General features: G+C 42.5%; 1 protein-coding gene across 6 annotated transcripts in view; it reads left to right on the top strand.

Annotated features, from left to right (window-relative positions):
• vps8 (VPS8 subunit of CORVET complex) overlaps window positions 1-14,276 on the top strand; it is a 681,049-nt gene that overhangs the window by 211,071 nt on the left and 455,702 nt on the right. For all 6 annotated transcript variants that reach the window (XM_069934259.1, XM_069934258.1, XM_069934264.1 and 3 more), the window contains one exon: window positions 7,749-7,847. In XM_069934259.1, coding sequence (XP_069790360.1) covers window positions 7,749-7,847 — 99 coding nt within the window. The remainder of the gene's footprint in view (window positions 1-7,748; window positions 7,848-14,276) is intronic.

Genomic DNA, 14,276 nt, shown 5'->3' with positions numbered 1-14,276 from the left:
TTGGTTCAGCATCATGCTGAAGAAGATTGAAAAGAGGGTTGGTGCGAGAACACAGCCTTGCTTCACGCCATTGTTAATGGAGAAGGGTTCAGAGAGCTCATTGCTGTATCTGACCCGACCTTGTTGGTTTTCGTGCAGTTGGATAATCATGTTGAGGAACTTTGGGGGACATCCGATGCGCTTTAGTATTTGCCAAAGCCCTTTCCTGCTCACGGTGTCGAAGGCTTTGGTGAGGTCAACAAAGGTGATGTAGAGTCCTTTGTTTTGTTCTCTGCATTTTTCTTGGAGCTGTCTGAGGGCAAAGACCATGTCAGTAGTTCCTCTGTTTGCGCGAAAGCCGCACTGTGATTCTGGGAGAATATTCTCGGCGACACTAGGTATTATTCTATTTAGTAGAATCCTAGCGAAGATTTTGCCTGCAATGGAGAGCAACGTGATTCCCCTGTAGTTTGAGCAGTCTGATTTCTCGCCTTTGTTTTTGTACAGGGTGATGATGGTGGCATCACGAAGATCCTGAGGCAGTTTACCTTGGTCCCAACAAAGCTTGAAAAACTCATGCAGTTTGGCATGCAGAGTTTTGCCGCCAGCCTTCCAGACTTCTGGGGGGATTCCATCCATACCTGCTGCTTTGCCACTTTTCAGTTGTTCGATTGCCTTATATGTCTCATCCAGGGTGGGAACCTCATCCAGCTCTAGCCTTAGGGGCTGTTGAGGGAGCTGGAGCAGGGCGGAATCTTGGACTGAGCGGTTGGCACTGAAAAGAGATTGGAAGTGTTCTGTCCATCGGTTGAGGATGGAGATCTTGTCGCTGAGGAGGACTTTGCCGTCTGAGCTGCGCAGCGGGCTTTGGACTTGGGGTGAGGGGCCGTACACAGCCTTTAGAGCCTCGTAGAAACCCCTGAAGTCGCCAATGTCCGTGCTGAGCTGGGTTCGTTTGGCGAGGCTAGTCCACCACTCATTTTGGATCTCCCGGAGTTTGCGCTGAAGATGGCTGCATGCGCGACGGAAGGCTTGTTTCTTCTCTGGACAGGACGGCTTTGTAAGGTGAGCCTGGTGGGCAGCTCGCTTCTTTGCCAGCAGCTCCTGGATTTCCTGGCTGTTTTCGTCAAACCAGTCCTTGTTTTTCCTGGAGGAGAAGCCCAGTACCTCTTCAGTGGATTGCAGTATGGTAGTCTTCAACTGATCCCAGAGGGTTTCAGGGGACGGGTCCGTGAGGCGGGTTGCATCGTCGAGCTTTGCTTTGAGGTTTGCCTGGAAGTTTCCTCTCGCTTCGTCTGACTGCAGGTTTCCAACATTGAACCTCTTTCTGGGGGCTTTATTGTTCCTGGGCTTTGGTTTGAAGTGAAGGTTGAGCTTGCAGCGAACCAGCCGGTGGTCAGTGTGGCATTCCGCGCTAGGCATGACCCTGGTATGGAGCACATCTCGTTTGTCACTTTCTCGCACCAGGATGTAGTCCAGGAGGTGCCAGTGCTTGGATCGGGGATGCATCCAGGTGGTCTTAAGGCTGTCCCTCTGCTGAAAAAGGGTGTTTGTAATGACAAGCCGCTGTTCTGCGCAGAGCTCCAACAGGAGGCGCCCATTGTCGTTGCACTTGCACCTTAAAACTATACCTTGGTAAAAACACAAATATGCTGGATAAACTCAACAGGTCATATAGTGTCCACAGGAGATAAAGATATTTTTTAACCAAAAAAAAAACTTCACCCACAATACAAAAGGAAAACTATTCAAAGTCACTTTGCCCTCTGAGTGTACATTGTTAGATTCATTTTCTTTATAGCAGTATTGCCACCCACCACTCTGGCACCTTGTCGTTACTCCCTGCTCTGTGCAAGTCTGCACCAACATCTTTGTGCACTGAAAGACCAACAGTTTGAGGCAGATCCAAGGGCATCTTTCACATGTTGATGGTCTTCCAGGAGTTCTGGATGTCTGCTTCTGAGTTCATCCCTGAGAACAGCCCTCAAATCAGAGTCCTCTGTCACACTGCTGCTGGGGATAATCCTTCTCCATGCAGTCTTAGCAAATCTGCATTCTACAAAGAGTTGGGTGACTGTCTCCAATCCACCACAGTTATCTCAGCGACATCAGGTTTTGTGGATGATGTTCTGGTTGTACAAGAAGGATCCTCTTACCCCCAGCCAGGCCAAGTCATGGTGCTTGTTCATAAACACTGGAGTTGAGATATCCAGATAATCTGGACAAGTCTGCTCAGGGAACCTCACCAATGTTCACTGAGTCCTCATATCTCAATGAGTGCAGGATGTTCTGTCATGACCATTGGCTGATGACCTTGTGTTCAAGGGTGTTTGGAAAAACCTTTCCCCAAAGGATAGGTAGTGTAGCAAAGTCTAACTGACTGAGACATTGCACAGCAATGAGACAAGGTCAATTCTTCCCAAATTTGGGATAGGTAAAACCTCAGCACATAGCACCACTTGGCATTTTCATAATTTGGTTCCACATGTGGCCAGCTGCAGCAAAGGTGGTCATCTTGAACAAATAATGCATCATATGTAATACATGAACATACTTATAACATTTCTAGCCATGAAAATTTGTAAGTATTTAGCATGGAACATCAAAGAGTACAGCACAAGATAGAGACCTTTTGCCCCATTTATCTGCACCGAACATGATACTCAAGTTAAACTTGAGCTCTCCTGTTTGCGTGTGATCCATATCCTTTCCTATATATTCAAATGACTACCAAAACACTACTATTGTATTTGTTTATACAACTACACCTGGCAGTCCATTTCCAGGCACCGACTACTCTCTCAAACAAAAAATTGCCTCTCACATCCTCCCTCTAGTATTTGACATTTTTGCCTTGGGGGAAAAAGATTCTGACTGTCAACCCTGTCAATGCCTCTTATAATCTTATAAACTTCTATCAGGTCACCTCTCAGCATCCAATACTTCAGAAAAAAACAACCCAAGATTGTCCAAACTCACCTCATAAACTCATAACATCCTGATAAACCGCTTCCATACCTTTTCCAAAGCCTCCACATTCTTCCTGTAATAGAGAGGCCAGAATTCCACATAGTTCTCTAAATGTTGCTTAACCAAAGTTTTATTTGGCTGCAACGTAACTCGACGTCCTGCCCTTTGAAGGTAAGCGTACATGCACCTTCTTTACCCCCTATCAAATATATAAAAAATAAAAGATAGACACGTGTTGACATAGGACCAATAGAAAATGATGCTGGGGAAATTGTAATGGGCTATAAAGAGATGGCAGAGGAATTTAATCAATATTTTGCATCTGTCTTCACCATGGAAGACATTAGTAATATCCCGGACAGTCAGAGGCTTCAGGGAATAGAGTTAGATTCAGTTACGGTTACTAGAGAAATTGTGCTATGCAAACGAAACAGATTAGAGATTGATAGATCTCATGGACCAGATGAGGTACATCCACGGGTTTTGAAAGAGGTGGCTTTGGAGATTGTAGATCCATTGGTGATGATCTTCCAGAAATCTATAGACTCTGGAGAGATTCCAGAGGATTTGAAGGTCGTAAATGTGGTTCCGCTGTTTAAAAAAGGTGGGAGTCAGAAAAAAGGAAACTATAGGCCGATTAGTCTGACGTCAGTGGTTGGGAAAATATTAGAGTTGATCCTCAAGGATGAGGTGATGAAATACCTAGAGATGCAGGATAGGTCCAAGTCAGCATTATCTTTTTAAAGGGTAGATCCTGCCTGACCAGCCTATTAGAGTTTTTTGAAGAAATCTTAAGTGGGATAGACATGGGACAGGCTGTGGATGTTATCTATTTAGATTTTCAAAAGGCATTCGATAAGGTGCCACATATCAGGCTGCTAAATAAGTTGAGGGCCCATGGAATTACAGGGAAGTTATTAAACTGGATAGAAAAATGGCTGATAGGCAGGAAGCAAAGGGTTGAAATTAAGGGTTCCTGTTCTGGATGGGTGTCTGTAACTAGTGGGGTTTCTGCAGGGGTCGATATGGGGCTGCTGCTGTTTACAATTTATATTAATGATTTGGATTGTGGTTTGAATGGTTTTGTGGCCAAATTTGCGGATGACACCAAGATAGGTGGCGGAGTAGGAAGCGTAGTAGAAAGCGTAAAGTTGCAGAAGGATATTGACAGATTAGGAGACTGGAAAAAATTATGGCTGATGAAATTTAACATAATGTACAGTTGTACATTTTGGCAGTGGAAACAAACAGGCAGAATGCTATTTGGATGGGGTGAAAATTTAGACCTCAGATGTGCAAAGGGACCTGGGTGTCCTCGTGTAGGGAAACTTAAAAGTTAATGACCAGGTGAAGTTGGTAGTGAAGAAAGCGAATGCTATGTTGGCATTCATTTCAAGAGGAATAGTGTACAAGAGTAAAGAGGTGTTGATAAGGATCTATAGGGCACTGGTAAGGCCTCATTTGGATACTGTGGGCAGTTTTGGGCCCACTATCTTAGAAAGGATGTGATGATGCTGGAGAGAGTGCAGAGGAGATTTACTAGGATGAATCCCGGAATGTAAGGGCTAATGTACGAGGAGCGTTTGGCAGCTCTTGGGTTGTATTCATTGGAGTATAGGAGAATGAGAGGAGATCTTGTAGAGGCATTTCTTATTTTGAAAGGTTTAGATAGGGTGGATGTGGGTAAGATGTTTCCCTTGGTGGGTGAATCGAGGGCAAGGAGTCATAGTCTGAAAATTAGAGGTTATCCACATAAAACAGATTAGGAAGAACTTCTTTAGTTAGAGGGTCATGGATCTGTGGACCTCATTGCTGCATAGAGCAGTGGAAGCCAAATCACTAGGAGTATTTAAACAAGAAATAGACAAGTATCACATTACTGAGGGCATCAAGAGATATGGGGAAAAGGCCGGAAATTGGAACTAGTGTAGAGAAGGTTAGTGTAGATTTACAGAACAGACTCGATGGGCCTAGTGGCCGCCTTCTGTTCCTTTGTCTTGTGATCTTGCGATCTCCTTGTGTGGCCATTTGCAGGGACCTACGGACTTGAACCCCTCCCAGATCCAAGTATACATAAATTCTTTTAAGAACCCTGCTAATAACTTGCAAGCATCCCTTACATTTCATCACCAAAAATGCAGCACCTCACACTTGTCTGGATTAAATGCTTCCTGTCCACATTTCTCTGCCCACATCTGTTACTGAACCATATATTATTTTATTAAGATAGAAAGTGGCCTTTAATTTCTCTGAAACTCATCAGTGGTGTACTTAAATATGAATTCACGTACTCTGTATTTGGAGATTTTTCTGATTGTACCAACTTGGATTGTGAATGAAGAGAGACCAGTCAATCCTGCTGTGTCTTGATTGTACACACAAGTGCTGGAGAAACTCAGCAGGTCAAACAGCTTCTATGGGAAGCAAAGGGTAACTAACATCATGATGAAGGGCTGAGGCCCAAAATGTTGGGTTACCCGTAGCTTTCTATAGATGCTGAATGACCTGCTAAGTTTCTCCAGCACTTGTGCATTGCAATACAATCACAGCATCTGCAGGCTTTCCTGTTTAATTTTAGAACCTTGATAGTAACCTGCTTTTCTTGAGTAGGAACACCCATGGGCAGGAAGAAGGCTGTTCTTGCTCAAGATGACTAAGTGAAGAAAAAATATTTATCTCTCAAATTATATTTAATCTTTTTTAAAGGAATACAGGCTTTCATTTCATTATGCCATCTTTTCATCCCTAAAACCAAGTCAGAATTCCATGTAATAGCTAAACACTTTTTAGAAACTGCCAAGGACAAACAGAAAAATTCAATTTGATACATATTCAATCTCAATCTTTAAGCTATCGACTTAATGTCTCCTAGTAAAAACAACATTGGGTCAAAAGGTAAACTTACTTTCAATATCTGCTTTAAAAACAATTTAATTTGCAACCAAAATAGAATAAGTCCATGTCGAATGAAAGAAAGTACCTACTTCTTGGCCACATTTAAAACATAAATCTGAAGAACTAAGTTAAATTTTTTCAATTTATACAGAGTCAAGTACAATTGATATAAAAAATTATACTGCACTAATCTATAACTTATTTTTTTTTACCCTGGTCCTACTGTCTTTACACAAATTTCTCCAAACATTTTCATCAATCTATCTAAATCTTTCTATCTAAACCAGATCTAAATCTGGTTTAGGCATTTTATTTTGTAATAACTTATACATTTCAGAAATGTATAAAGTACTAAAGTTTGGAGCCTATATCTGAAAACTATTGGTGTTAGAATTTGATCTCTTGGTCCGCTTCGATGGATGCCGCTGCTCCTGCAGCCAAGAAGTTTTAGAAGTGATTGTACTAGATAATGATCTCCTTTTTCTCTCTTTGTAGGTGGGGAAGAGAGGAGGGAGGGTATTAGTGGGGTGGTGGGTGGGGGGGGGGGGTTATATAAAAATGATTAATCACATTATGTCTGTACTAAAATGTAGTAACTTATGTGATTTTAAACTTTAAATAAAATATTTTTTTAAATGGCTAAGTGAATATCAAGGTTGAATACACCAACCAATGTTTTCATTTGAAATTTGAGTGGGACAAGTTACGTTGAAGCTCAAATATCTACTTGTTGGTTTAAAGGATTAATGTTGACAATGCTTGTGGAGTGAAGCATAGGGCAACATTTTCAAGCCTCTTGTGAGTTGCCACAGCCACAGAGTGACACTGCAGAAAGTGCAACTGCCTCTCACCTCAATTAATCCAGGTTCAATCAGACTCCAGGGTCTGTCTGAGTGCAGTTTGCACATTCTCCCTATGACCACATGACTATCCTTGGGCATTCTGGTGTCCCCCCACAATCCAACATGATGTGGGTAGGGACGGGGGGTGATTTCAACTAGATGTTGGAGGTCATTATTGATGCTATTTGGTTGAAGATTGCCATGGTGTTGTCTCTCCGATTTGCATGTGGTCCCAACATGGCATACCGTAAGCCATGGACAGTCATGTCAGTGTGGGAATGAGAAGTATTTCAAGAGCTCTTAGAAATGGGCTCAATCTGAAACTTGTTTACCAAAAACTTCAAGCATATGCTTGAGGCTGGTTCAAGCTGAAATTTTGGACCTTGAATTTGTGAAATGTTCTATTGAGCTGAATTAATAAATTTGTTCAGTATAATTTTGCATCTCACTTAGATCATCATGAATATCACTGCTGGGGAAAATGCAAGTATTAGTCATCAGGAAGCCTTAGAATGTTGCAGTGCTTTCTCCAGTCTTGGTTTTGTGGACATTCCTGTTTCAATTAATTAGCATCTCAGAGGACTGGACAGTCAGTCTAGAGCTGAAATTCATAAGATAAAATAGGTAGCTATTTAAGTTCAAAATGTTAAATCAACCTGGAGCAGGACTGACTTTGAAACTGCTGAATTATTGTTGAAAAGAACCTCTGCTGGTTTGCTGTTGTCCTTCAGAGAAGGAAATCCACCATCCGGACATGATCTGGCCCAGTTGTGCCACATGTAGTTGCCTGTTATCTCATTTGTAGAGCAATTACAAATGGGCAGTAAATCTGAACGTTGTCATATCCTGCTGAAGAAGTGACAAATGAAACTGCTGGAGGAACTTGTCATGAAGGTTTCTGATTCAAAACATTACCCATTCTTTTACTCCCTCTGATGTTGCTTGGCTCACTGAGTGTCTCCAGCAGATTGTTTGTTGCTCCAGATGACCGCATCTGCCGTCTCTTGTGTCCCTCCTGATAAATGAGTATGCTCCTGTTAATTTTCTTCTTCTCATTTCTAGGAGGAGATTTTCAATTACATCCACAATATGTTGTCAATTCCTGGCTATAGCCCTGAAGAGAAGGAGTCTGTGTGGAATAAAGCCATGGAACACTTCAAGGTAGTTTTTGGGAGCAATGTCTTAATAACTTGTACTGATCACGAGGAAAGAGCATTAAAGAGAATACAGAGAGAAAACACTTCTTTTCATCACCGAACAAAAACATCCTGTGCAGGTCATTGAGGGTTGGGAGCACAGCAAGGAGAGCTGGTGCTAGTCTGGACTACTTGTGCTGTCCCTGTGAAATTTGTGTTGTCCCTGGACTGCAAAGGTTTCCTCTGGGTGCGTCAGTGTTGTGCAGATTGGAGGGTTTATTGTCCACTATGTCTCAGCCTGATTGTGTTAGTATGTGGAAGAATCTGGGGGGACATTGATAGAATGTGGAGAAAATGTGGGATTCATGTAGAAGGGGTGCTTGATGGACAGAGGCCAAAGGCTCTGTTATTTTGAATTGTCAATCTCAGGTGAGACATAAATAAATGTAATGTAAATCAATGGAACTTGCGTGAGCAATTGGTTATTAACCATAAAATGATAGGAATGCTCTATTCTCTATACTTCAGAAGATTGTGTGATTCTGTGGAAAGAATTAATATGTAGGAGAAATGTAGGAAAAGCAGGTGACATTAATTAACCCAACCATTTTAATTTCTAGTGTGCTGAATATGGAATAATATAAAAGATGTGCTACTTGTTCATATTTGAGGTTGAAATTCATGAAGCATGAAATGAATATGAAGAGTTATTTTATTTTAAAACATTATTAATATACAGCTTTGATTGATTGATGCATAGTCTAACAGTGCCTATTGTCGGATTGTGCATTTTGACTTTAGTTTATAGAAGTGAATATTCATGACCACATTTGGATTTCGCTTAAAGCATTGATGCTGCTACATTTTACTTTGCCCAGATTTTTCAAAAATCTTTCAGTGACAAGTGCGATCATGACTTCCTGTTTTGCATCTTTTTTTACGACATGGTACAAGTATATTGAAGGCAAATGAGTAGCTAGGAAAGAATATTAGACCTTAGAGACCTTGGTGAGGCCTTTAACAAGTATTTACCTGGAGGAAGATATCGAGTTGGAAGTAAATAGTGATACCTTGAAAGAGATTCCACAGTACAGGGGATGTGCTGGAGGTTATTTAAACACTTAAAGGAAGATTAATCCCCAGGGCCTCGTAAGGACATCCTGGAAAGTTAGGGCAGAAATTGCTGGAGCCCAGGCAGAGATATTTGCTCCATCTGTACCATTCCGCAATTCTTCTTCCATTGCGTTGATGCCTGCATTGGGACTGCTTCCTGGCACCATGAAGAACTCGTCAATTTTATCAACTTTGCTACAAACCTGCACCTAGCTCTCAAATTCATCTGGACCATTTCTGACAATTCTCTACCATATTGATATCTCTGCCTATATCTTATGAGACAAGTTATCTGCTGACCTTTACTCAAACCACCTGACTCTCACAGCTGCCTTGACTGCACCTCTTCCTATTCTGTCTCCTGTAAGAAACCCGTCATTTTCTCTGCTACATCTGCTCATAAGGTGTGGCCTTCAGTTCCAGGACATCTGAATTGTCTTTTTTCAAGCAAGGTGGCTTCCCAAGTACTGTGGTTAATGTACTATATTCCACATTTCCTCTTTCTGAGTCCTGCTCTAAACCACCATCACCCTCAGGGATTGAGTTCCTCTTATCCCTGCTTTTCACCCACCAGCCTCTGCATGCAGAACAACATCCTCCACCATTTCCACCAATTGAAACTATATACCAGCACCCCATTTACCTCCTCCCTAACCCTTTCTGCCTTCCGCAGGGATCACACCCTCTGTCTCCCTTATCTGATCATCTTTCTCCACCCACCTCTCTATGATCCCTAGTACTTCCTTGCAACCACAAAAAGGGTAACACTTGCTCTTAAACCTCCTCCCTCACCATTATCCAGGGACCCAAAAAGACTTTCTATGTGAGGCAAAGATTCATATGCACCTCCTCTAGTCTCATCTTCTGCATTCAGTCCTCTGGACAAAGCTTCCTCTATATTGATGGGACCTTACCCCAGCTCCTGGTTGTAGGCCATTCCAACTCCCCTTCTCATTCCCACACTGGCCTGCCTATTCTGGGCTACCTTCACTGCCAGAGTGAGGCCCAACAAAAACGGGAGAAAAAAAAAAGAGTATTTTACAAGCTTTTAGTGAAGCATAGTCTTCACGGAGATAGTTAGCATGGCTTTGTCAAAGGCAAGTCATGCCTCAAGCCTAATTGAGTTTTTTTGGGAAGTGACAAAAGAAATTGATGAAGCTAGTACGATACATATATAATACATATCAATTTTAGTAAGGCATTTGACAAGGTACAGGGTAGACTCATTCATTAAGTCACAAGACATGGAATCCTTGACTGTCTGGATTCAGAAATGGTTTGCCTGCAAGTAGCAGAGGACTGTTGTAGTTGAAACTGTGGAGGTCAGTGACTAGTGCAGTTCCATAAGGATCTGTTCTGGGACCCCAGCTCTTTGGGATTTTCATAAATGATCTGGATGAAGTGGAAGGATGGGTCAGTAAGTTTGGAGATGACTTGAAGGTTGGAGGTGTTGTGGATAGTGTAGAGGTCATCATAGGTTACAACAGGATATAGTCAGGATGCAGAATTAGGGGGAGAAGTGGTAGATGGCGTTCAATCTGGATAAATGTGGTGATGCATTTTGGAAGGTCAAAATTGAAGGTTAATAGCAGGATTCTTAACAGTGTGGAAGGACAGAGGGACCTTTGGATTCAAATCCATAGATCTCTCAAGGTTGCTGCACAGGTTGATAGGGTAGTTAAGAAGGCTTATGATACACTGGCCTTCTTTAGTCGGGGGATTAAGTTCAAGATCCACGAGGTAATGTGCCAGCTCTGTAAAACTCTGGTTAGACCGCACTTGGAATATTGTGTTCAGTTCTGGTTGCCTCATTACAGGAAGGTTGAGGAAGCTATGAAGAGGGTGTAGAGGAGATTTACCAGGATGCTGCCTGGATTGGAGAATGTGTTTTATGAGGCATGGTTAACAGAGTAAGGACTTTCCTCTTTGGAGTGAAGAAGGATGAAAGGTAGCTTAACAGAGGTCTACAAGATTATGAGAGGCATAGATATGCTGGACAGCCAGCACCTTTTTCCTGTGGTAATCATAGCAAATATTAGGGGACATCTGTTTAAGGTGAGGAAAGGAATGTTTAGAGAAGACATCAGGGGTATGCTTTGAACACAGAGAGGAATGGGTGCCTGGAATGCATTGCCAGGGATGGTGATGGAGGCTGATACAATAGGTACATTTGGGTAGGCACATGGATGCAAGAAAATAAAGGGATTTGGGTGTAAGTTTGGGAAGGTTTAGATTGTTAAGTAGTACAACATCTTGGGCCAAAGTGCCTGTACTGTATTGTAATGTTCTACAATATGTTCTATATTCTAACACCTCATGTTCTGCCCTGGAAGTGTCAGCACAATGATATGTACCTAAATGTAAGGTACGAGTCCTCTCTATTGCTCTGTAACTCTCCTGCTCTTTGTCTTTTTCCCTTCCCTTCCCCCCCACCCCTCCCCACACACGTTCCATTCTCATTTTTGGAGCGAGCTTTAAAAGAAAAGACCCAGGCCTGAAATGTTGGTTTCCCTTTTCTTCCTATGGATGCTACACAACCTGCTGTGCTTTTGCAGCATGTTTGTGTATTGTATTTGACATCAGGATCTGCAGATTTTCTTATTTGGCTCCACATGGGCCCCTGTTGCTTTGCACTGGATTTGCTCTTCTGCATTCCCAGTCTTAATAAGGGCTCCAATTCAAATTGTCATCCATTCTTTTTCTCCCACTAATGCTGCTTATCCCAGCTTCATATTCCAGCATCTGCCACCTCTTGTATGGCTCCTTTTTGCATCACCATTGAGCAGGGGTGAGATGCTGGACAACTGGAGGCAAATGTTGAGCCTTTATTTCTTCTTTGGCTTGGCTTCGCGGACGAAGATTTATGGAGGGGGTAAAAAGTCCACGTCAGCTGCAGGCTCGTTTGTGGCTGACAAGTCCGATGCGGGACAGGCAGACACGATTGCAGCGGTTGCAAGGGAAAATTGGTTGGTTGGGGTTGGGTGTTGGGTTTTTCCTCCTTTGCCTTTTGTCAGTGAGGTGGGCTCTGCGGTCTTCTTCAAAGGAGGTTGCTGCCCGCCAAACTGTGAGGCGCCAAGATGCACGGTTTGAGGCGTTATCAGCCCACTGGCGGTGGTCAATGTGGCAGGCACCAAGAGATTTCTTTAGGCAGTCCTTGTACCTTTTCTTTGGTGCACCTCTGTCACGGTGGCCAGTGGAGAGCTCGCCATATAACACGATCTTGGGAAGGCGATGGTCCTCCATTCTGGAGACGTGACCCATCCAGCGCAGCTGGATCTTCATAAGCGTGGACTCGATGCTGTCGACCTCTGCCATCTCGAGTACTTCGACGTTAGGGGTATAAGCGCTCCAATGGATGTTGAGGATGGAGCTCCCTGAGCCTTTATTTAATAAAGGCTGAAAGGACAAGACAGGGAACTGCAAGATGGAGAATTTTAACACAGTCGTGGGCAAGCTGCTGAAATGAAATTTAGAAGGAAAAGATCCACTTGTGTTTGGAAAGGTAACAACTGCAAATTCCAGAGGTTCACCACTAGGGCTAAAGAAATTCCTCTGCATCTCTGCTTTAAATGGGCGCCCATCAATCCTGAAGTTGTACCCTCTTGTTCTAGACTCTCTACCATGGGAAACAACTTTGCCACATCTATTTTGTCCAGGTCTTTCAACATTCAAATTGGTTCTATGATTCTTCTGAACTCCTAACAGCACCATCCAAGAGCCATCAAACATTCCTATATGCTCATCCCTTCATTCCAATGAGCATTCTTCTGAACCCTCTCCAAAGCCAGCACATCCTTTCTAAATAAGGAGCCTGAAACTGTATCCTATACTCCTAAACAGAGCCTTATAAAGCCTCAGCATCACAGCCCTGCTTATGTCCTATTCCTCTAGATACTGTACGAAACCCAACTTGCATTTGCCTTCTTCACCGCCAATTCAACCTGGAAATTAACCTTTAAGGTATCCTGCATGAGACTCCTTTGCACCTCCGAATTTTGATAATCTCCCCATCCAAATAATAGTCTGCCCTTTTATTCTTTCTACCAAAGTGCATGACCATACACTTTACAACATTGCATTTCATTTGCAACTTTTTTTCCCATTCTCCTAATCTAGCTAAGTCTCTCCGCAGCCTCTCCATTTCTTCCTTCCTACTTGCCCCTCTTTTTTTAGTCATCCACAAGCTTACCACAAAGCTATTTATTCTACAATCTAAATCATTAACAGACCAAGTGAAAAGACTGTTCCTTGCAGAAATGGTAACCGTAGTGAATCAGAATAGGACCCTTTATTCCCATGCTGTGTTTCCTGCCGATGAGCCAGTGCTCTACCCATGCTAGTAGCTTTCTTGTAATTCCACAGGCTATCATTTTGTGAAGCAGTCTCATGTATGGCACCTTGTCAAATGCCTTTTGAAAGTCCAAATATACAACATCCACTTCATGTCCTTTGTCTAGCCTGCTTGTTTGTTCCCTCAAAAAATTGTAGTAGATTTGTCAAGCAAAATTTTCCCTTCAGGAAATCCTACTGACTTTGGCTTATTTTGTCATGCATCTCCAGACACTCCATAATCTCATCGTTGACAAATCCTAGCTGCCATCTCCACTACCTATTCTGCATTATTATACAAAGATCTTATCTGACCTTACCTGGACATGCCACCTATGTGAGGCTAACCGGGCTATAATTTCCTTTCTGCTGCCTCCCTCCCTTTTGAAATAGTGGAGTGACCTTTGCAATTTTCCAGTCCTCCAGATGCATGCTGGAATCTTTTGATTCTTGGAAGATCATACGAATGCCTCCAAAATCTCTACCGCTACTTTGTTCAGAACCCAAAGATGCATTCCATCTTGTCCGGAAGACTCATCTACCCTGACTTAGACCTTTCAGCTCCCCAATTACCTGCTCTCTCTCAATCGTGACTGTACTCACCTCTCATCCTCGAAACCCTTGAAAGTCCAGTAAACTGCTAATGTATTTCACAGTGAAGACTGATGCAAAATACTCATTCAGTTGCTCTGCCATCTACTTGTCTCCCATTCTAATTTCTCCAATGTCATTTTCCATCAGTCCTATATCTACTCTTGCCTCTTTTTCACTATATCATGTATATATGTGTGTGATTTTATATATATATATATATATATATAAAGCTTTTAGTGTCCTTCTTGATATTTGCTAGCTTCCTTTCAAAGTTCATCTTTTCCTTCCTAATGACATTCTTCATTGCCTTTTGTATTCATAAAAGCTTCCCAATAATTTTTTGCTTCCTTATCTGCCTTTTCTTTTGCCTTTATTTTGGCTTTGATTTCTCTTGTCTGCCACAGTTGAGTCATTTTTC

The sequence above is a fragment of the Narcine bancroftii genome, chromosome 4 (genome assembly GCF_036971445.1).
Source record: "Narcine bancroftii isolate sNarBan1 chromosome 4, sNarBan1.hap1, whole genome shotgun sequence".
Taxonomy (NCBI): domain Eukaryota; kingdom Metazoa; phylum Chordata; class Chondrichthyes; order Torpediniformes; family Narcinidae; genus Narcine; species Narcine bancroftii.
The sequence above is the reverse complement of the archived record's forward strand: the minus strand, read 5'-3'. Positions and strand labels throughout refer to the sequence as shown.